General features: G+C 32.5%; 2 protein-coding genes and 1 pseudogene across 3 annotated transcripts; 1 reads left to right on the top strand and 2 right to left on the bottom strand.

Annotated features, from left to right (window-relative positions):
- Positions 1-5,073: 5,073 nt before the first annotated feature.
- LOC141659202 (uncharacterized) lies at positions 5,074-8,383 on the bottom strand. The gene is made up of 4 exons (XM_074465978.1): positions 8,009-8,383; positions 7,591-7,695; positions 5,491-5,979; positions 5,074-5,382 (listed from the first exon to the last, which is right to left on the bottom strand). Exons 1-4 carry the CDS (start codon positions 8,228-8,230, stop codon positions 5,269-5,271), a joined length of 930 nt encoding a protein of 309 aa, XP_074322079.1. The 5' UTR covers positions 8,231-8,383; the 3' UTR covers positions 5,074-5,268.
- A 6-nt stretch (positions 8,384-8,389) lies between these two features.
- LOC141659201 (uncharacterized) lies at positions 8,390-19,116 on the bottom strand. Of its 2 annotated transcripts, none has more exons than XM_074465976.1 (4): positions 18,963-19,116; positions 17,722-17,803; positions 9,730-11,020; positions 8,390-9,637 (listed from the first exon to the last, which is right to left on the bottom strand). In XM_074465976.1, exons 2-4 carry the CDS (start codon positions 17,746-17,748, stop codon positions 8,397-8,399), a joined length of 2,559 nt encoding a protein of 852 aa, XP_074322077.1. In that variant the 5' UTR covers positions 17,749-17,803; positions 18,963-19,116; the 3' UTR covers positions 8,390-8,396. The 2 variants fall into 2 exon arrangements, with proteins under 2 accessions (XP_074322077.1, XP_074322078.1); XM_074465977.1 differs by having other exon boundaries at positions 18,968-18,983.
- Positions 19,117-20,951: 1,835 nt separating this feature from the next.
- On the top strand, positions 20,952-21,627 carry LOC141724697 (heat shock cognate 70 kDa protein 2-like; annotated as a pseudogene).
- The last annotated feature ends 2,951 nt before the right edge of the window (positions 21,628-24,578 follow it).

Raw genomic sequence — 24,578 nt, 5'->3', positions numbered from 1 at the left:
TGCGAATATCAGACACAAAAAGTACATTCTTCAAAGTCAGATTCTTTCCAGAGGTCATATTCAGAATCACCGTGCATTTTCCATTAATCGTAGAAGTTGCAGAGTTTCCCATGTAGAGCTTTTCACCAGCAATAGAAACTTTGAGGCTAGAGAAGATCGCCTTGTTCGAGCAAACATGCTTTGTAGCTCTAGTATCAATCCACCATTCCCTTGGATTTGAGCCAACGAGGTTTACTTCAGAGATTGTAGCACATAGGTCTATATCACCTATCTCCTTGAACACATTATCAATCATGTTTGCTTCCTTCTTCTTACTGGGCTTCTTGCAATCGGCAGACCTATGCCACATTTTATCACAGCTAAAGCACTTTCCTTGAAACTTCGACGGCTTCGAAATTCCTCCTTTGGGTTCCAGCTTCCCCCCTTTCCCAAAATTGTTCTTCTTGGGCTTGGAACTCTGGTGCTCCACCACGTTTGCCTTTTCAGTGGCAACATTAGTTTTCCTCTCGGATCCTCTATTTTCTTCTTCGATACGAAGTCTAACGATAAGATCCTCCATAGACATCTCCCTACGCTTGTGCTTAAGGTAGTTCTTGAAATCTTTCCAACCATACGACAACTTTTCAATCACAGCAGCAACTTGGAAGGACTCACTTATGACCATCCCCTCAGCATGGATATCATGGATGATCACTTGTAGTTCTTGCACATGACTGACCACAGTCTTAGAATCCGCCATCTTGTAATCAAGAAAGCGACCAACGATCCACTTCTTTGCCCCAGCGTCCTCGGTTTTATACTTATGGTCAAGTGATTCCCATAAGACCTTAGTTGTTGTTTTCGAGCACTATACGTTATACAATGAATCAGCCCAACAGTTTAGCACATAGTTCCGACAGATATAGTCGGCGTGCTTCCAGGCATCCACAACATACACAGTCTGCATTTCACTCTCAGCAATGAGCAATGGTACTTCCTCCTTGAGATATCGATCAAGGTTTGGAGTGGTCAGATAAAATAACATCTTTTGCTGTCAGCGCTTGACCATAAATAATCTGAAACAGAATCAGATTAAATATATCAACACATACACCATGTCAATTAATCTGAAACAAAATCACATTATTTATGCCATAATATTTGAGCCAAATTCTAGTGGAAAATAATAATTTTCATTATTAAGAGAATATCAGCATATCTCACACTTATTTTAGTCATAATGCTCAAAATATGACTTACCAATATGGGACTTATACCCATATTTTCCAACAACTTTGTCTTCTCCGTTACTGTTGCCGGAATTTAGTGATTCTCGAGATGCTGATGATGCATAATAGAGCTTAAATGGCCTAGATGTTGATGGGAGTCGTATTGTAGTAGAATTTGCAAAGGGGGTAAGCTATAATCTTAGTATGCTTTAGTTCTATTATGGTGTGTATTTTGTTTGTCTCTGGTTGGCATTCTGGATTGCACTTTGCAGTATCCAAATATGCTTTGCTTTGAAGTGTTAACTTGCTAGTATGAATGGATTACAAGTTTAATTATATAAAGAGAACATACGCATATTTTCATTGTCTGAAAATAGCATGTATATTGTTGGGTGAAGAAATAAAAGTATTTTTGCTTGGGGTTTTGATGTAACATACGCAGACGCAGAAGCAAGAAATGATCTATAAGAGATTATGTGCACATTTGATCACCACCTCAAATTCTTCACACACTATACTGCTTCCTGAACCCCAACAGTCTCAGCTCCACCTCAAACCTCTTATATTACTTCAGTTAGAGCATTACAGATTTGGAGATTATGGACCCTGTATTACCTGCCAGAGTCATGGGCGGTGAACGTGTAGAAAATGTTGATGGCGGACGGGGTCATGTTATCGGGCTTGGCCATCAAGCACTAAGGTTTCTTAGTTTCAGCCTGCACGGACTTTATCGGGCCACCATGTACGTAATACTCCCTCCGTTCCTATTTGTTAGTCGTTCTAAGTTGTAAATTCTAAGTACCCTAACTATTCATTTCAAGTAATCCCTATTTATTTAATAGAGAAAACTTGGGTGTTCTCAGCCAAGTTACCGGAGGCTTTGATATTTTGCCTTATAAAATTTTGACAGTCCAATTTATTGTAAACTATATATGTTTAATTGTAGTTGAAGTTATGTTTTATCACACCCCCATAAAAAGTGTACTAGGTTTTTTGGTTGAAAGCACGATCATCAAAGGGTTAAGAAGAGTTGATAAAACTTATAATAACAAATGCGAGCCTTTGATTTTCTAGTTTACTATTATTTTAAATTTGAAAAATGGCCCAAGTAAAATCTTATTTATAGTGTGTTTTTATTTGTAATTGAGACATGGGTTTTTTTTGACAAGGAATAGGATGGTTGATTTAATTGAACAAAGAGAATTACCAATTTAACCGTGTTCACTCTGACTAATTACATGAGTATGCATTTTTCTAGTTTTTTGAACTTTAACATGTAATTGGCTAGATACATGATGCAATAAAGTTAAACTTCGAATACACGGTTAACATTTTACTCCAAAATTTTACTACTCAGAAGTTTGCTAGGTAATCCAAGCTAAAATATGACATTAATCAAACTTTAAAAATGTACTAATTTAGTACTTGTGTACATGTACTTGCTTCTTCAAAATGTCTCATCAGGTTGTTCTCCGTCTCCTTTTGGATGCCATTCTCTATCCCTTCCATAGTGCTACCTTCATTTCTATGTATAATTATGCCATCATCATATCAGTCTTCTGATACTACTTGTACCCTGTCTACTGATTTTTCACCATCTTCAGATTCTATATCGTCTGACATTCCCTCTTCCCTTCCAAATGCACTCCCTCTCCCTCATAATAATGATATATCTCTGTCTTTGGATGATGATGATATCTCTGTTCATAGTGAGAACGATTCCCATACACCTTCCTCAACGCATATTGTTGTCATTTCCGATGGAATATCTTCTACAGCACCCTCTGGAGATGCAGTTGTTGAAAATTCACTTTCATCTCCCGGACTTGATCAGCCATATAACTATGTATGTGTGTGTATACATATTTCTATTTAATTATCTCCATATAATTATGGTATATTAAATTTAATACTTAAATATTTCTATATGTGCAGGTAAAATTAATTGACGGTTGTGCCTATTTATTTATGTTACTTTCTGCGTGTCTTATGATTTTTAACATGCAGTTTCCATACGAGAGTATAGCTCAAAGAATTCATCGAGCCATATCTCTTGCAGTTATATCTTTAGTGCTCTTATTAACTACCGCATTTAAAATTTTTCTGGAGCACAAACAAGATATGGCTGGATTATTCCACTATCGTTAAAGAAGACGAACTAAAAAAATGTTTTACTGGAAGGTTGTAGGACAGTCAATTGGATTACTGGTTATCACATGTAATTTTGTTGTTGTTGCTTCAAACTTCGTAATAAGCAAGTACAGTGAAGGACTGACCGTGGCTTATTATTCTTCGGCGTTATCTATCTTCACAGCACTCCTGTACAATGCATGCCAGTATTTTTTCAAACCAGGAAAAGCAATTATTATGATTAGGACTTCGAATGGAACAAATTTTAGAAGTTTGAGAGTCTGTCCATCTTTACCTCCAGATAGGAATCATGAAATATACGAGTTAGAACAGGAACATGAAACTAATTAGACCGGGAATATGAAACGAAATATATTTGTTGATGGTACATATATATGTTCATCACAGTTCAGTTGTTTGTGTAACATTCTGCTATATAAATATCTTAAGCCGGCTATAACTTCATTTAATGCGCTTCTTTTTTACTTTCACTTTGTTATTTACTGTCATTTTCAATTCATACCTGAATCATGTTTATATAATTCATACTCAAACTTTAGATATATCCATGATTAGGGTTATCCACCAAGAACTGTTTGCGAACAAACTCGTGTTCAACTCGTTAAGAGCTCGGTTGGGCTCGATTCTTCAAGAACTCGATGTTTTTAAACTCGATTCTTTCAATGCTTTTAGATTACATCACAAAAAATTTAAAACCAAAATAAATTTTCATAGCAAGTCGCAGCATCTTGACATTCCTAACTCCAACATGAACTTGATCGCCCTTTGCATCATTTCAAAATCAAACAAACAAAACACAAATCATATACTAGAAAAATAATACATGTTAAAACAAGAAACATACATTTTGTGGGGAAGAGTATTCAGTAAGCTGAAATCTGTTTAATATTTTCTTCTGCTTTCTACTTGTTATCTTTAACTAACAACATTTTGACGATGCATCTCAAACTGAAACTTGTTGTATAAATTTTCAGAACTTTTTAGCTATGTCAAATCCAACCAGCAACAACTTCTTGAAAATGCATCAAACAAAATATACAATCACTACAAGAAATTCGGCTAAATTCGACCAAATTTTTTCGGTCGAATTTAGCTAAATTCGACCGAAAATGGTCGAATTTAGCTCAATTCGACCGGCATTGTGTTGGTCGAACAGAGGTTGGTCGAAAATGACAAATCCGGTCGAATTTATCTAAATTCGACCGCCCTAAATTCGACCGACTAAATTCGACCACCCTAAATTCGACTAACTAAATTCGACTGTTTTTTGTGTTAATTTATTTTGCAATTTTTTGAATGAAATTTCAAATTATTTTCAAAAAAAATCAAAAATCCCGCCAAAATACTAAATTCAACCAAATCTGGTCGTACCTAAATTCGACCTAATATAGTCGGATACCAAATTCGACTATCTTTGGTTAAATATAAATTCGACCTGATATGGTTACACACTATATTCGACCACATATTGTCATTAAAAATCCGACCAGCTTTGGTTGATTTTAGCTATAAAATTTACTTTTTCTGGTCGAATATAATATACCAGATTTTTTTTCAAGCTATATTAGTCTAAGTTCAGTCGTATTTAACATGCTAAAGCTTTAATTGCTTTCCAATCAAATTAAATATGCAATTTAAAAATTTGCTACCTATTTATAGTAATACCACTCACATCTCATTTTGCAATTATAATCCCCAAGTAAGCATTCAAAAATGATAAAAATACAAACATGTAACCATTAGTAAAATTACAATTAATAAAGAAAAGTGCTAAATTATTCCAGTATTTTTCATTACATACACCGCTAATTCATCCCAGTACTTTTCATTACATACACCGCTTAATATTTTTCATTACATGCTTGAACTGAATTTTGCAAAAGATAAGTCCAAAATAAAGCAGTAAGGCCTAAAGGAGAGGATACATATGTGCGAGTGGATCTTCATTTTCAAAGTCGTCCATGTCATCCACCTTCACAGCCTTTGTGCCGTCCACCGCAGTATCCTTCTCTACTAGACTCTCCTGGAAAATAATGCAATTATTAAAAAACTGTTTCATATCAGAACCACTGGAAAATTATGCTACATAACCACTGTAAAATTATACGACATAACCACTGTAAAATTATACCTCCGCAATAATTTTATCATTGTCCTTCAACACTAGAGGAAGCAAACTGATAGCTGCATGTGCATAATATGCCTGCAATACATGTTGACTTGGGTCCGAAAATGCAGCAGCAGCTAAGTTACGCACATTTTCATCCAAAACAGATTGTTTCACTTCACGCATAGGCAAGGACTGGACCATCTCCTTCATTTCATCTAAAATCTTAACCATCCTCAAACAAATCTCATCTGGAACACTAGCTCGAACTTGAGAATTTCTAGACATTTCTCTGCTGATCCACTGTGATGCTTTCTCTGCTCCAATAAGCTCTGGCAGTGTTTCACAGGGATGAAGAAAGATGATCCCCTTGTTCGGAGGCTTAGCTTGAATCAACACTTCGAGTTCTTTCTTCCTCCGAATTTCTTTTCTGGTTCGAGGGGATGGCGGTTGATCACCAGATGACAACTCAGGTGATTCAGCTTTAGCAGCAAGCAAAGTTTTCATTTTTTCCTGAAATATGCAATACTTCGAATCAAACCTAACCCCGAATTGTAATAACATAATATTGTACATATTTTAATGGGGCATAAGGATTCATGTTCACTGTAAATAGCATAGTGATCATTACAAAATCGCTCAACTTTATGTCACAATTGCATAAAGCTGTTAATTATTACCACAAACTATTATATGTATCTCACATTTTATTGGTAGTAAAAATTAACCACAAACTGTTTACTTAATGCTTGATCAAAATTGATATTCTTCATCATCATCCCCCCCCCCAAAAAAAAACTTTCATGCACATGTAACATACAAAAAGGTCGCAGACATATCCAATACACAATTAATCTGCTTATCAAGATATCACTACATCTGTAAAAGATAAAAGATCAACCATAAAATTCAAGTGTTGATAGAGCATAACACCAAAAATGGCAAACTGTATTGTGAATTTTAAGTTTTAACCAAGACCCAGTTTCAGACTACGAACTACATATATGAAGGCAAGATGCAAGGAACAAATAATTCAGAGGGTCTAATACTTAAGGCACAATAATGTGTTTGCATGTTTATAGGATGTTGGCCAGTCAATCTTAGAGGCTTATTCTCGGGTTCTTGCAAACTTAGCATTCAGCATACTCTCTAGGATAGGAGATATTCTGCAGGAAGAAGTTTTAAGTAATCCGAATTCCCCTGTTGCAACATGCAACTTTCCTGGAGTAAACCTTAACAGAAGTGATAAGAGGATGCCGAGTCTGAAATTGAGACACTCTCTCATCAATCAGATGAATATTGTAGATGGCCAGTTTCGTGAACCAAATACAATCAAGTATAGCAAATATGAGTCCTGGGACGATGAACACAGAACGAGTTTAATGACCGGAACAACTGGTCAAAGCAGAGTATGGTGCCTAAGCAGAGATGCATGTGGCAGTCTTTCGACTCTTTCCCCTCAAAGTTCCCCCTGATGCCCCACTGATATATGTTGTAAATACATATAATTACAAGATGTGGTTTAGGAAGTTGCCAAATATGGTATAGCAGCACTTTCAGTATAAACATAGGGAGGGACAGATCTCATGACCCTTTAGCTGAGAATGAACATTACCCTCAGTAATTTACACATTAAGCCTATAAATATATTCTTATAGTTAAAATATTTTTAAGTCTAAATGCTTTATAATTCATTGCATCATCCTCTTTATGTTCTTTTTCTGCAACTTTCTACTGCCCAAACAAATTCTAACGCCATTATTTGCATTGTCTTCAGCCCACTTGTGATTTTTTTTTAATAAATTCAATGAACATTTTATAACAGTCTGCAAAGGTAGGACATACTAGTGTACATACTTTGTCTGGTTAGTTCACAGGTAATATTTCAGCCACACCTAACGCAAACGAACAATAATAGTCCTGATTAAATATACTTAAGAAACCACACCTAACGCAAAAAAGATGATTAAGATTATTATCACTGTATATTTACTTGTTTTTTCTTTATAATTTACGCAAATAAGATGATATTCGACCGAATACACGGCAAGCATAACATATCAATATATACCAATATTCAACACATCTAGTAAAATAAACACATCTAGTAAAATGGGAGGAAACCTGGAGGTTTTTCACAACTGGTTCACTAGGATCGTAAACAGTACCCAGGAATTCCTCTTTACCAATTGGATCTTCGCCCCTTGCCTCTCTTTCAGCATCTATTTCCTTTAAGATAGGTAAAAACCCCATCAGATGATGTAGATAAATAAGCTAATATTACAAAAACCTAGGTCATAATCATCTTATAGTTGATATAACAAACCAATATTAAATAAATCAAAGTTGCAACGTCAATTTCAGTACAAATAAATCAACTAAGCAGTTAGTATCACGTAGTATATGTTATATGTTTCCCCTTCTTTTTAAATTAAGTAATATATTTTGTAGGGATATAATATTTCATGCAGTGTGGGACATAGGATGCAGTTATTCAATCTGATATCTAATTATCATATACTACGAGACAACTAAATCATACCTCTCGTCTTTGATCAAATGATTTGGCCCCGGTACAGGAGGTAAATTCCACCATCTTTCTGGCCCTTTTTCCATTTTTGGACCTCGTTTCAAATCGGGGTGTTCCCCAATAAGCACAGAGAGAATTCCACGCTCGCTGAGAGAAGTAATGTGGCTTTAACTCTTTAATATCAATTTCTTCTTCACGATATCCACTCTTCAATAATTCATTCACATGCGCCATCAGTCGTGCCTTCTCTGGATTAATGATATGCTTCCAATTTTTCTTTAATTGTGCTCTCACAACTCTATCTCCTGTTTCTGGTCCACAACCCTTGGGATAGTTATAATATTCCTGCAAATCAGACCACGCGTAGTGTTACTTGAAGTAAAGAGGGTTTAGAAAAATCTTACCGCAAGTACTTTCCAACTTCCGGCGAATTAATAAGAACATAGTATGCCACAAGTTCATGTTCATCACCGTTCAAGATTCTATCTCTACTTCGTAGACTAGGATGTGTCGGATATGTATAAACTTCTAACAATTCGACATCATGAAACTTTCGAGGTGCCTCATTCCGACGTAACTGACCATACACAACTTTTGAATCAAAAAATACTGAGCAAAAGTGTACACTTTCCTCCTCAATATAGCGTTGTGCCATGGAACCTTCTGCTCGAGCTTTGTTTCCAACTTTCAATTTCAGGTTATGCAAGTATCTCTCAACAAAATACATCCAACGCCCATTAGCCGGACCCCCTAACTTACACTCAGTAGCTAAATGGAGTGGCAAGTGCTCCATCGGATCAAAAAACCCTGGAATGAAGACAGTTTCAAGTTTTGACATTATTCTCACTATATCTTTCTCCATTTTTTCCAAATCTGAGTATTTGAGATTTGACGAGCATAAATCTTGAAAGAAGTTGCACAACTCAATAATAGGATCAGCTACATGTTTCGGAAGTAAGTCACGATAAACGATAGGCAACAACTTTTGCATGAAGACGTGACAGTCATGTGATTTCATCCCGCGAATGCAATTTTTTTTCCAATTTACGCACCTTGATATATTTGAGGCATACCCATCTGGAAGTTGTAATTCTTCAATCCACTTGAACAACTTATGAATTTGTTCTTTGGAAAGAGCGTATGGCACATGTGGTTCCGTACCATCATCTTGAATCCACAAATCACGATGCACACTTAATTCTTTACAATCTTTCCTCGCTTTTGTGTTATCTTTGGACTTCTTTCCATCATCAAGAATTGTGTAGAATATGTTGTCAAAGATATTTTTTTCAGTGTGCATAATGTCAATGTTGTGACGAAGGCTAAGTGTCTCCCAATATGGAAGCTCAAAAAATAGAGAACTGTGAGTCCAATTATGTGTCACACCATAATCCCTTGGTTTTCTCTTTGTTGACTTTCCTGGAGGGGGGAATTGTATATGCTCGCACATGGTCTTTGCAAAAGATCCTGAATGTCGAGCGCAGACTGATCGGGTCTCAATAATTCCAAACCTTGTACTCCTTCTCAAGGGATCATCTGCTTCCAAAAAATACCGAGCAGTGCCATAAAAAGTAGATTTACCACCATGTTTGAGTTGTTTAGCTTTTACCTCTCCCATGCAAACTGGACATGCCAACTTACCTAAAACATATGTGAAAAACTCAATAAATAAACATATGTGAAATTATATAAAATATGTGCACATGTGTGTGTTTATAAAATAAAACACGTACCCTTAGTGGACCACCCACTCAGCATGGCAAGTGCAGGAAAGTCACTAATTGTCCATAAAAGTGCAGCTTTCATCATAAAATTTGTACGTGAATATATGTCATATGTTTCCACCCCAGTATGCCACAATAATTTCAACTCATCAATTAGCGGTCTAAGATAAACATGTAAGTCTTTTGTAGGATCCGTTGGTCCGGGAATAAGAAGAGGCATGAACATGTATGGAGCCTTAGTACACATAGAGGGGGGAAGATTATACACAACAATCACCACAGGCCATACAGTATACTCCTTGGCATGAGCATCGCGAAAGGGATCAAATCCATCAGTAGAGAGTCCGAGTCTAACATTTCTAATCTCCTTTGAAAATCGTGTAAATCTACGATCAAATTGTTTCCATTCATCTCCATCTGCTGGGTGACTTAATTGACCTTCAACAACAACTCTATCATGATGCCATCTCATACATTTTGCGATTTTCTCAGCCATGAATAAACGCTGCAATCTCGTGGTAATAGGAAAATAACGCAAGATCTTACGCGGGATCTTCTGTTTTTTAGGATCTTTTTGCACTTTGTAGCGGTCTCTTTTGCATATATCACACTTGGTCTTCTCACTGTGTTCCTTGTAGAATAACATGCAATCATTCTCACAAGCATCAATCTTTTCATACTCCATGTTCAATCCTCTAATCATCTTTCGTACAGTGTAGTACTTCTCAGGCAACTTATGATCATTAGGCAATACTAATCCAATGAGGTGTAGCAAGTCATCAAAACCATTATTACTACAATTATGCCTATTTTTCCAACGAAGCAACTCCATTACAAACTCCAATGTTGTAAAATTGGCATTATTTGGATATATTGGTTCGGAAGCGGTATTTACCATCTCGTAAAATTCTTTTGCTTTTGCATTCGGTTCTTCATCAAAATCTTTGCAATCCTCAAAATCATCATCATGTGCATCATACATATCATCATCTCTGTAGCTAGTATTGCCAAAACTCGTTCCAACATCGTTGCGGAACACATCTTTTTCCCCATGACAATCCCATCTAGTATACCATTGCATAATACCATGTCGATACAAATCAACTTTCACGGTACTAGGATACTTGTAGTACTCATTACCACAATTTTTGCACGGACATCTTATAAGACCGTTGTCTTCGGGATCAAGATTTTCAATAGCAAATTTAATGAAATTATCCACACCATTTTTGTAATCTTCCGTTAAATATTTTGCCTCGTTAAATCGATGACGACCAATCCAACTACGATCGGATGTCATCTACAAAATAATCAATAAAAATAAATTACCAATTTAATTATGGAAACTAAGATTATCTCATTATTAAATACCATATTAGTCAACAAAAAATAAACAAATAATAATCACATTATTCTTGAAAAAACATTTAATCTACTCAAATTTATAAAGATTATCACAATTAAATTATTTAAAACAAAAATCTGTAAAAGAATTACACTTACTTGAGATTTGAGATGCTCACATGAAGAAGTAATTTTTAGTAGAAAAGCAAAAAAAGTAGTGAAATGGGGAGAAAGTATGGAGGGAGAAACAATGGAGAAAACGGCTACTGGAATGGAGAAAGGGGTAGGGTTTCCGAAATTAGCACGGGTTAATTCAACCAGAAATGGTCGAATTTAGTACGGGTCAATTCCACCAGAAGCGGTCGAATTTAGTAACGCCCTAAAATCAGTCGAATTTATATTTATGCTACTAGTTATAGTCGTATTTATTTACATTCAACCGCAGCTGGTCGAATATAGTAAGATTTAATTCCACCAGACACGGTTGAATTTAGTATGTCAATAAATGCTTCCCACTGTAGTCGAATTTAGGAATATTCAACCGCTTACGGTCGAATTTATCTCCGTTCTACCAAGGTCAGTTGAATTTATATAAATTCAACTACCTTAGGTCGAAAATATAATATTCAACCGCCTACGGTCGAATTTATCTCCGTTCCACCAAGGTCAGTTGAATTTATATTATTTCGACTGTTGTTAGTCGAAAATAGCAGAAATTATTCAAATTTATTTTTTAGAGGGAAATTTTCTGCCCACTGAAAATTTTAAATTAAAGGGCGGCAATTTTTCCCGCCGATCCCACTTATTAAATTCGACCAAATTCGGTCGAATTTTTTACGCGGGAATTTTTTTTTTTGGCGGGATTGTTCCCGCATTTTTTTCCCTCGTGCTAAACTCGACCGAAAAGAGAAGTTAGTCGAAAATAACCGTAAATTCGACCGGGTTATTTCGACCGCCGCTAAATTCGACCGAATATCGGTCGAATTTAGCCGCCCCTACTAAATTCGACCGAATATAGTAGAATTTACGCGCGGTCGAATTTAATTGGTTGAAAATACCCTAATTTTCTTGTAGTGAATCTGGAGTTTAATACACACTGGCATGCCGAATCAACAATATTAGTTGATTTTAGAAAAAATGTAGCTCAGCAAACTAAGTGTTCCAGGGAGTAAGTGAAAGCTGGTGCCAGATTTATAACAACAAAACAACAAGTCAAGTAGCAATACAATGAATACACAACTAACACATTGGAATTTGGACCAGTTAATTAATAAGCAAATAAACAAACAATTTGCAGGTGGTAATATAAAATCTAACAAACTGAAATGAGAGGGTTTAGAGAGTGGCCTCATGAGGTGTGTGAAAACACCGTCCTAAAGAATTGTGCCCCTTCTCGTGCAAGTACAACGAAGTACAACAACAATGACTTTTCGTATACTCTTTAGCGGTACACCACCGAATTTGATTCTTCCTCCCTCATATACGAACAACGAAGGACAACAACAATGACTTTCCGTATAATTCAAATATGACTTTCCTTATAATCCAAATAAAAACCAAGAGTTTATATGTATATAAGTAGACCTGGCAAAATGGGTCTGGATCCGAAAAATCCAACCGAAATTCATGAAACCAAGATCTAATCCGAGATCCGAATCATACAATCCGATAATCTTAAAACCGATTTAAACCGATCCGAAAAATACCCGACCCGAATATTTAACCGAAAATGATTTGAAATACAAGATCCGATTATAACCTTAAACCGATTAAAACCGAATAATATATTACCCGAACCGAATATGACCCGAAATAAGTAAAATTTATACTTTAAACAATTTTCTGTTTATGATAACATACTTATTTAATCATATTCTTTTGTAAAAGTATATTATATTATATTAAAAATACTAAATTAAATAAAAAATATATTTTTTAAATCTCAAAAATTGAAAAAATAAATAAGTTATGACCCAAAAATATCTTAATTGAATATTATCCGAACCGAATTTTATCCGATTGTAATCCGAATTTTATCCGATTTTAATCCGAATTAGACCCGAACCGAATCATATCTGATCCGATTCGAATGGTTTTCAAATATATCATAATCCGAAAGTAGATCCGACACACAATTGATCTGATCCGAAACCGAACCAGTTATCCGAATTGTAAGATTTATATATAAGTAAATATGTACTAGCCTATAACCCATCCAATATAGAGACTGATTATAACACATAATTTTTTTTAATATTATATATTTTTTTTTAAAGAAACTTGAATTCAATTTTTAATTTTGTTCATTTAAAACTTTAAATGATATGAATTTATAATAATTATATTAGTGAACGTATATGTTCATAATTTTTTAGAACATTTAAACTTATTTAAAGTGATAGCATTGGTAAGGAGGGAAATGTTATTATAACGAAAACATTATTTTAATAAGGGTAAAAATATAATGTCTTCATTACGTTGGGATCTTAAAAAATATTATTTTAGCATTTTGATTACTTAATCGATTAACAGTAATTCTATAAAAGATATTTGAAAAAGACAATATTATTGATTGTACGATATAGTTTTATTGATAATTTTATTTGTATTTTTAAAAAGTTAATATTTATGTTTTAATTAAAATTTGATTTTTAGTTCACATCAATATGATACAAATTATACTTAGTCTAATATTAATTTGATTTATCTCGTATCAGTGGTTTATATTATTTTATTTTAGCCCGATGCCCAATACACCGGCCAAATCAAACTAATTATTTTTAGTTTAATTTTAATTTTTTTAAGTGTGGATCAATAAGATAATTTTGTTTTAGACTGAATAATTAGTATATATTATTTTATTTTTGTTGGTCGAATTGTATTTTTATTTTAATTTTGTGTTAGTCTGAATCAATTGTATAATATATTTTTTTATCATAGATAAATAAAATATATTATTTTGTTTATCCAAGTTCATTTGTATAATTTTTTTAGGAGAATTGATAGTATTATTATTTTATCTTAGTCCAAGTCACATTATATATCAACCAAATCTTAAAAATTATATATTTAGTTTGTTTAAATTTAATTTAGCCTGAAGTAACAAATTAGAATCATATAGAAGTCGATATGAATTAAAATTTAAATTGGTAGAAGTTGAATTTAATATAAATTATAGTTATATAGAGTTCGATATAAAATAGAATTGAAATTGGTAAAATAATAGAGGAAGTTGACTTCAATATGAATTAGAATTGATCAACCCAATAATTAAAATTAGAACAATTAAGTAAGGGTAATTAAGTAATTTCAGCAAGTACCGACCGACCGACTACAAAACTTTTAATGTTTCGTCTATTAAGTCACGTTATATATCAACCAAATCTTAAGAATTATATTTAGTTTGTTTAAATTTAATTTAGCATGAAGTAACAAATTAAAATGATATAGAACTCGATATGAATTAAAATTTAAATTGGTAGAAGAAGTTGAATTTAATATAAATTATAGTGATATAAAGTTCGATATAAAATATAATTGAAATTGGTAAGATAATAGAGGAAGTTGACTTCAATACGAATTATAATTGATCAACCCAATAATTAAAATTAAAACAATTAAGTAAGAGTAATTAAGTAATTTCAGCAAGTACCGACCGATCGACTACCAAACTTTTAATGTTTCATGTATTATAATATAGTATAGATTATTTTATAAAATTAAATTATAAAAATAGTGATTATATCTTATTGAAATGAATGAAGTTAAAATATTACGTATTATTTTGAATGTATTACATTACTGAAATATTCAAAATTTAGATAGTTAAAATATTAAAAAGTCTCAAAATCTTTTTCTATAGCCTATATGGCGGGTGCATGGCCTATAGTAAAGTGGGAGTCTTGAATATTATTTTTTTAATTTATTCTTGATTTAATAAATATTTTGTTATATTATAATTTCAATTAATAAATTAATTTTGGAAGTGTTTGGTTTCCTACTAAGAAAGAAGTTGAGTGTGATTAGATATTAAGCTGGATAATAATTCATAGACTATGTGATTATATTAGATATATGATTTATTTATTTTAATTAAATAATATTTGTTTAAACTTTTTTTGGAAGTTATTAACCGACCAAACCAAATCATGTTTGGCTTATAATAATATAGTATAGATATGATATGCTCTCCCCTGCTCGGGTAATCTATAACTTACTGGGTAAAATCTCAGCAGTTTGAGTTCGACAAGAAACAGAGAGTATGTAATAATTATTTCACTTGTGTCATTGGGGAGATAATCACTTGTATCCCTGTGGAGTTAACAGGTCTTTGTTTTATAGGCTCAAAAACTACTAACTGGAACATCTACATTAACAACAAAGATAATTACAATTTATGACTTGGTCTTGTAATTGTTTAACGGCAAGGAAACAAACTAGAGGAAAACAACGGGTATGAAGAATAAAAATCTTTGACATATTAGAAATGATAAATTACACGTATACTTGGTAATTAAAATATAAAAAAATACAAACCCTTTTGAAATTTTGTTTTATTCTGTAATGGATATTTCATAATATCCAACAATCCCCCTTAAAATGATATTATAATTAAAATAGTTAAAAATAGCATCGCAAATACAAAATGGAGCTTATTTATTATGTATTCAGTACGGGTAGTTTTTGGCTTGGAACCCGTACCTAGTGACAATTATCGCAGTTTGAAGAAACTACGTGTACTATGACTGGAACTTGAATTTTTTAACCAAATATTGACAAAAGCACACATAAGGATATTTAATTGTTAGGACTTGCGTTTTAATGGTCATGCGCAATAACTGACTCATGAGATTTTTGGAGATTAGCCCGTACCTCATTGTCGCGGCTTGAGAACTCCTCTCACGTAGGTAAGTCCTCAAAGGTATTAGTGAATGGAAAAATACCTCACAAATTTTTTTTAAGACTTATTAAGAGTGTAAACACTGAACCTTACCGTTAACTATATGAGCACTTCATCATCATAGAAATGGGGAAGAAGAATGTATCTATGTACATATTCTAAGGAGTTGAACTCCACAAATTGAAGTCTCTCACGCGATTATCTATCCAAGTAGAGTTATTAATTTAGTATCAAGGGCTATTAATTTAGCATCACAAGTAATTCTAGTAATTATAGTTTGTTTAATAGAACCCTAAGATATAGCACCCCCACCTAACATGAATATAAAATTTGAAGTGTATTTAACTTGATGTGAGTCTGTTGTCCAATTTGAATCAGAATAATCCTCTAACAAGTCAGGAAAACCATTTTATACAAGTGAATAATCTATGATGTATTTTAAATACTTAAGTACTCTCTCTAAGCCGTCCACTATTCTTAATTTGGAATACTTGTATATCTACTAAGTCTTTCTATGACGTAAGATACATCAGGTCTCGTTCTATTTGAAATGTAAAGAAGGGAACCTATTATTTGAGTATGTTGTAAAACGGGGTTGCCTTAATTTTTATTAAGAGTTATGCTAGGATCATAAGGTGTACACATTGGTTTGCAATATATATAATTATATTTTTAAGTATTTTCTTTATTAAATATTGAAAGATAAGTGTATTCCCTTTTCACTTCTAAATATTTTCATTCCTAAAATTACATTTGCTTATCCCAAATTTTTCATTTTAAAGTTATTAGAAAGATAGTTTTTAACATCAACAATGTTGGACAGGGATCTACTAAAAATCGATATATCATCCACATATATGCAAATAATGACATAATCATTATCAATTAATTTATAATATAAAAATCTATCAAACTCATTAGAAAAAAATCAATAATCAGTTATCACACAATGAAATATTTTAAACCAATCCTTAGAGGCTTGTCGTAAACTATATATAGATTTTATAAACCAACATACTTTATTTTCTTGTCCTTTAACTACAAAACCTTCGGGTTGATCCATATAAATTTCCTCTTCCAAATCGCCATTAAAAAAAACTGTTTTAACATCCATTTGGTGAATATGTAATTTGTAAGGCCAAAAGGGTCCTAATAGTGGTTATTCTAGCAACCGGTGAGTATGTCTCGAAATAATTAATTCATTTCTTTTACATATACCTTTTAGCAACAAACCTAGCTTTTTATATATCTACAGATCCATCGGGTCGTAATTTTTTCTTAAGAATCCATCTACACCCTATCGTTTTAAAACCTTTAGGTAAGTTGTTACATACGAAGAATTATTCTCTAAAATGGATTTAATTTCATTATCTATAGCTTCTTTCCAAAAAGGAGCATCTGGTGAAGACATAGCTTCCTCATAAGAAGAAGGTTCACGTTCAACTAAATAAACAAGAAAGTCATCTCCATAATTTTTTTATATCCTACATCTTTTACTTTTTCTAGGTTTTTCTAATGATGTTGATGTACTATGATTATTTGATATAGAATTAGAAGTGGAGTTAACATTTTTTGTTAGCTCCAACATTTTTTGTTAACTCTTTAGACCTCACCAGTATGTGTTAAACTGTATGTGTTAAACTGCATTAGTTTTATCATTTCAATCCTTTTGTTATCGCTCCCCATACATGATGCTAAAATTGATACTAAATTGTACAAGTCATGTAATAAGACGATTACTCGTGCCTGTGACAAACCTGCAAGTGAAGGAATTGGATTCCCATTCTGGGGAGGTGGTATTCGATCTAAAGATTGCGGACTTGAAGGATTTGAGCTCAGCTGCAACAGAAATGATGTTGTAGTAAATATAGGTCCCAATAAGAAGTATCAAGTACTTGAGTTTAATCTTTCATCACAAGTCTTAACATTAAATCGTAATTATAATCCTCTAGATTACATTTGTGAACCTAATTTTTGTTCGATTCCAGAAACAATACTGAACCTAATTCTTCACTTGTTCTACTAATTTAAGTCAATACAATTAACTACGAGTAACTAATTTAAGTCATCGTTGTTATTCTGGAATCACATATTTAATACGTGTAACTACGTCAAGATGAAGCACGCTTACACTTGACGTCTGCTAACCATGAATTAAATTATCCTCAGAATCGCCTTACCGGATTCACATCTGTCCATGATGTTCTTAGCACTGCTGCACTTCCCCACCAATAATTATGATTCATTTTGAACTTTTTTTTTTACAAAATCTATACTAATACATACATCTTTGACTAATTATATAAGCACGGGGGCTATGGGGTTTGGTGGGAGCTTTTCCTCAGTTTTGGAGGGAACCATTTCAGTATAAGACGATATTACCCCTCCGATATTTAACGATATATCGTTTAAATGCCAATAAGGGTTAAAGGGTACGCATTCTAAAATCTTAAGGGTCAAAGAGTACGACTCCATTCATTTGGGGATTATGGGTATACCACATATACTTTAAGTGCTACAATGTTATTAAGCCATCTTGAAAAACACAGACATACACAAAGATGAACTGCTTGCAGACTTTACTCGAAAAAATGACAAAACTAGGGATGTTCACGAATAGAACTGTTCGCAAACAAGCTCGAGTTCGGCTCGGTAAGGGCTCGTTCGGCTCGACTCGTTCATTAACTCGAGCTCGAGCTCGAACACAAAAATATGTTCGTTAAGCAAAACGAGCTCGAGCCGAGTGTTACTATGTTCGATTCGAGCTCAGCTCGAACTCGGTTCGAGCTCGTTCGACTCGAGCTCGGCTCGTTAAAGCTCGAAAAAAATAATATTTTCTAAATATTTTTATTATACTTACACCACTTGATTTATATACATATACAGAAATATATATAGAGATAAAGAGAGATGATGATAAGAGGTTGTTTATAACAAAATCAAAAACCAAATCAGGAACACAACCAAATCGAACAAGTATCTTGAAGCACCAGCTTACATAACCTTCATTTCTGGAAAAAACCCCAAATCTGAAACCACACTTTGCTGATAAAATCTTGAAATAGAAGTCACACTTCATTGATACGATTCTGTGTATTGCGTGTAAGTTACAACATAATAAAGATTTAGGTGAAAATAAGATCTAGGCTGGGAAAGAGAAGAATAAGAGATGAGAACGAGGAGGAGAAGACAGAACACAGGACAAAGGAATTGGTATTATAAGTTTAGGCTTTTAGATGACTCTGGGTTGGACTTGTATTAAATAATTGGGTTGGGCTTGAATGGTTTTTTTAGTTGCGGGCTTGAATTGGTTATGTTGGGTCATTAAGCTTAATATTTTTATTTATTTGTTAATGAGCTGCTCGGTTTAGCTTGAACTCGGCTCGGCCTCGTATGTGTTCGCGAACAAACTCGAGTTCGGCTTGTTAGTTAACGAGCTCGAGCACGAACACATTTTTTGTTCGATAAAGAAGTTCGGCTCGGCTCGATTCGTCAGAGAAAAAATGAAAGCCCGGCTCATGTATACCAAAACTCGGCTCGACTCGGTTCGTGAACAGACCTAGTCACACCACCGTAATTTCCATACGAGCATTACAGTCACGAAAACATAAGGTGAAATATCACACTAATAAAATCTTTTCACCTACTACCCACACTATGAGCATTAACTATTTCTAGGAGATCTCATCTTGTATCAACTCTAGCCACAGTGTAGAGGTAAAATAACTCATTCATAGTTTCCCTATAACCGGTAGTACTGGCGAAACAATTTAAGCTCCTGACTTCATACTTGCACAGAAAAAGGGGCCAATAGGAGAATCTTTATCTATGAGCCAACCCGATAATCAATGTGCATGGCTGAATCTTCGGTCAATTTTCAGGGGAGGAAACCTGATGCATAAAATGCTTTCCACCATCATTGTCAATCTTCCATACAGGGATGCATGTAAGTGAGGACCGCTAAAACTTCAGGGCACCGTAACTGTTGGAAATACTAATTCAAAATTATTTAAATTATTTTTTTGGCTTGATTTTGATTAGGTTGTTAAAAATAGAGTTTAAATATTTATTAGATAACTTAGTTTTTGAATTTTAGATAAGGTTAGGGTTAATTATTTATTAGGTGTATTGGTTGAATGTACACCTATATAAAGAGGAGGAATACAGTGTGTTTTAAATATAAGTATGGCATCAGATAATAAAATTTAGTTTTGTTTTTAGTTTACTTTTTTAGAATATTTTTTATCAGTTATCATTTATTTATAAAAATCTAACAGGGTATTCGAGCTATGTTCGATTGAGTAACTGGGCGTCGAAAATTGCTGTGTATAAATGAAGAAAAGGAAGGCAAGGATGGTATTGTTAAGAAGAATGTGTCTCAAGGTATTACAAAAATAAATGTAGTACTGCTAGAGATTCATGAAGAATGTGTCTTGGGGCTTAAAAAAATACATATTTTTTTGAGTTATTGGTGATTATGTGCACCATAAAGAAATGTGGAGAGAATGGCTCCCAAATGAAACTATGGAGAGAAGGGCTCCCGAATGAAACTGTGGAGAGAAGGGCTCTCAAAAGAAACTGTGGAGATAAGTGCTCTGCAATAATGGTGGAGGTGATGGAAAGTACATCACTGATCAAGCAAATTTAAAAATTTTGAATTAAGAGGGAGTGTTGGAAATAATAATTCAAAATTATTTGAATTGTTTTTTTGGATTGATTTTGATTAGGTTGTTAAAAATAGAGTTTAAATATTTATTAGATAACGTAGTTTTTGAATTTTAGATAAGGTTAGGGTTACTTATTTATTAGGTGTATTGGTTGAATGTACATCTATATAAAGAGGAGGATTAAAGTGTATTTTATATATAAGTATGGCATCAGATAAAAAAAATTAGTTTTGTTTTAGTTTACTTTTTTAAAATATTTTTTATCAGTTATCATTTATTTATAAAAATCTAACTGTAACCAATAGCCAAAGAACGATAAGATGGAAATTGATGATTTGTATGAATGTATTGGATTCTACAAATGTATTACTCGTATTAGGTTTGAAGAACTTAATATGGATATATTTAGCAAGTGCATGGAGACTGTAGAGAAGTGTTTAAGAGATGCCAAAATGGATAAAAGCACGGTACATGATGTTTTGCTTGTGGGTGAGTCTACCAGAATTCCAAAATACCAACAGCTGTTGCGGCAATTCTTCGATGGGAAGGTGCTCTGCAAGAGCATAAATCCTGAAGAAGCTATTGTTTATGGTGCTGCTGTTCAAGCTGCCATCTTGAGTGGCCAGGGTAATGAGAAAGTTCAAGACCTATTACTATTGAATATCATTTCTCTATCCCTTGGGAAGGAGACGAATAATGTAGTAATACTGTCCTAGTCCCACGAAATACACCTATCCCAGTGAAGAAAAAGCAAGTTTTCGCGATACGTGTATATAATCAGTCTGATGTGTTGATCCAAGTATATGAAGGTGGGAGAATAAGGACGAAGGATAATTATCTGTTGGGGACACTTAAACTCTCCGGGATACCTCATTCCCCTATGGGGTTGGCACAGGTTTCTGTCAGCTTTGATATCAATGTAAATCAGGTGCTACAAGTTTCTGCTGAGGATCAGGTTGTTGGAAATAAAACAATATAACATTAAAAAAATGTCTAGTGGAGTCACTCTGATGAAGAAATTGAGAAAATTTTACAAGATGTATGATGGTTAGTTAATGTGATATTTTATATCCAAATATTATAACTGTTGGAATTTATTTGTAAATGTATGTTATCTAGGCTTTTCAAAACTTGCTTCTCTTTAAATTAACTTCAAATTTGTTCAAATTTTGTGTTATCAAAGTGAGTTCACCGAACATTTTCTTGTCTGTGATTATTACAATAGTTTTGTAGATAGATTCCTATGTTAGGCCTCAAATATTAGATTGAATATGTTGAATCTTAGTTTGTGACAACTTCTTATAATCCTATCCTAGGCTATAAAATATCATGTGTAACCCAGCCAAATCCCCTCCAATTCAACTAGAGGTTCCCACAAGTGAGGATAATATCCTGTCATAAACACAGTGGAAATTGTGAGTTTGATTTCTGTTACAGGTGGTTCTGTTACCTTATCACCTTCACACCCATCTAATCAACCTTCTTCTTCTCAACCTCAACAACCTCATCTATAATCAGATAATTTATTCGGATATTACTTTTTATAATTATTATTGGTCCTTCAGTGCGGTCGCATTCTACTTGACTATTATAGCATAGCAGCATGCCGATTTGTAGCGTAAAGAAATGAAATTTAAAATTAAAGTCAAACGACAAGCAAACATTAATGAAATGATGCTTACTGAGTACGGATAATGGAGTGTTATGACCATTAAAGAAGAATCCGGTCATAAAATTAAGTGAAAATTGGTTATCGCTCCCAAATTTTACAACAGTAAATAAATTAAACATCATAGACAGACTTTCTCAACAACGACTAGTTAGTTTATGACTATCGTTTGAATATATGATCAAGAATACGCTGCAACAAATAAATTGAGCCCAGTTGGAGTTCATAGTTCAATATAAAACTGCATTTTCCACATCATGCTAATAATTTATTTTAACCAAATTGCAGCTCCATCAAAATCAAACTTAGCGTGAAAAGTGAATTTTGCCCAACGATACCATAATACGGTCTCAAATACTAACAAGTAATTACAATCACCCATGTATTCCGAAAATATCAAAATTTTAAATCATCACAAATATAAACTCATAATATAACATTATGATCTCAAATAAAAAAATAAACAATTGTGCATATACAATTTAAAATTTCGAATATACATAATCAAATTTATACTCTTTATTAATAAACAAAACCATGTTTTATTGCCGAAATACCAAAAATAACATATTTTGGTACTCACTAGATAATTATATAACTATTTTTAAAATTTTATATTTTTAAATGACAACTACTAACACGAATTGACGTTTAATTATTTCACGAATTAACTTCTACTATCCGTAGACTTCATTTTATACTAGTTAGTGTTTATCCGAGTGTCAATTTACTTTTAAATTGGAAAATATTTTTTTTAACAATAATTAGGGAATAATAAATGACTTTATTGATATGTATTTGCATCTAAAATGAAAACTATTGATTTAACAATTGTATATGTTAATCCCGGGGTCTATTTACTCTTAATTCAAAATATATATTTTTAACAACAACGAATTTATGAGTTGTATTTAAATTTTATTAATTAATATTAAATTAAGTAAAATATCATCTATTTGCTTTTAATTTGACAAACAATTCTTATAAATAATAAATTAATATTAAAAAACTATATTAAAAAAATAATTATAAGATAGTTATCAAGTAATATTAAATTATCTAAAATAATAAGAATGTTTGATTCATAAGATATTTATACAATTGGTTTCACGAAATATCATATTATTTTTAACCCGTTAGATTTCTAGAACAAGTATGGTGAAATTTAAAAATTATTCGATTTATTTTAACTACATTATTTAATGGTATTAGTTTTACAATCCGTATGATGCACATATCTTCATTATTATTTTATAATATTTCATTTATATCATTTATAATTTTACTATATGTAGTGAAATATTAAAATTATTTAATATAAAATTATATTACCTTATTATGAAAATTTCACTTTAAATGTGTATAATTTACGGTTAAGATCAAATTGCATAAATGCTAAAATAATATATGATTGGTGAGATTTGAATCATTGGCCTTATTTGTATTTTTATATATGGTAATATAGATACTTGTTATTAGCCTTATATATTTATGAAAATAAATAATAATATAAATTTTTGTTGTTGATGGAATTCGAAACTGAGAACTTGGGTTGTCTAATTGTTTAGTATTTCGATCTATTGATGTTGATCATTTGATCTTTAAGAATTAACGGTTGTGAATTGTGATTGTAACGATAACCAAAATAAGGGTTTAACCAAAATACAAATTATACATTTATTATAGTTCAGTATATATTTATTAATTATACATTCTCATCGGATTCAATTCGTTATAAGTACTAATTTAAAATTTGATATTAATATTTTAATTTTGATCTGTATTTCGCGGAATATGAGTTTCAGTTCTCTACAAACACTAATTTGATATTTTTAATATCATTGAGAAGGATAATTATCAAGTAATATAAAATAATCTAAAATAGCAAAGATATTTTATTGCAGCACAAAGTACCAAAATACCGAAGGGTATTGACTTGACAATTATGTGACTATTTTTTTAATTTTATAATATAATCTCAACTATTAACACGAATTGACTTCTATGTCTCCGTAAACTTTGTTTTTTATCAGTTAGTGTTCACTCAAAGCGTTGATTTACTTTTAAATTGAAAATCAAAATTTTAACAATAATTAAGTAATAGTAAATGGTACTTTATTGATATTTATTCACTTTTAAAATAAAAAAAATGATTTATTTAACAATTGTATTTGTTAGTGTACAATCCAATCTATATTTATTTTTAAGTAAATTTTTTCTACAACAGTGAACTTATGAGTTTTATTTTAATTTTATGAAATTATATTGAAGTAAGTAA

The sequence above is a fragment of the Apium graveolens genome, chromosome 5 (genome assembly GCF_009905375.1).
Source record: "Apium graveolens cultivar Ventura chromosome 5, ASM990537v1, whole genome shotgun sequence".
NCBI lineage: Eukaryota > Viridiplantae > Streptophyta > Magnoliopsida > Apiales > Apiaceae > Apium > Apium graveolens.
Note: the sequence above shows the minus strand (reverse complement) of the source record. Positions and strands in the feature narration are given on the sequence as shown.

Excerpts from the sequence above, each read along its gene's own strand:
- LOC141659202 (XM_074465978.1), bottom strand. The coding sequence starts at position 8,230 with ATGGCGCATGTGAATGAATTATTGAAGAGTGGATATCGTGAAGAAGAA. Across the intron at positions 7,696-8,008 it reads CATTTGATCAAAGACGAGAG|GAAATAGATGCTGAAAGAGA; the intron begins GTATGATTTAGT and ends CCTATCTTAAAG. Across the intron at positions 5,980-7,590 it reads CAGTTGTGAAAAACCTCCAG|GAAAAAATGAAAACTTTGCT; the intron begins GTTTCCTCCCAT and ends TGCATATTTCAG.
- LOC141659201 (XM_074465976.1), bottom strand. The coding sequence starts at position 17,748 with ATGGGAATCCAATTCCTTCACTTGCAG. Across the intron at positions 11,021-17,721 it reads TCCAATTCCTTCACTTGCAG|ATGACATCCGATCGTAGTTG; the intron begins GTTTGTCACAGG and ends ATTATTTTGTAG. Across the intron at positions 9,638-9,729 it reads GAGTGGGTGGTCCACTAAGG|GTAAGTTGGCATGTCCAGTT; the intron begins GTACGTGTTTTA and ends CATATGTTTTAG.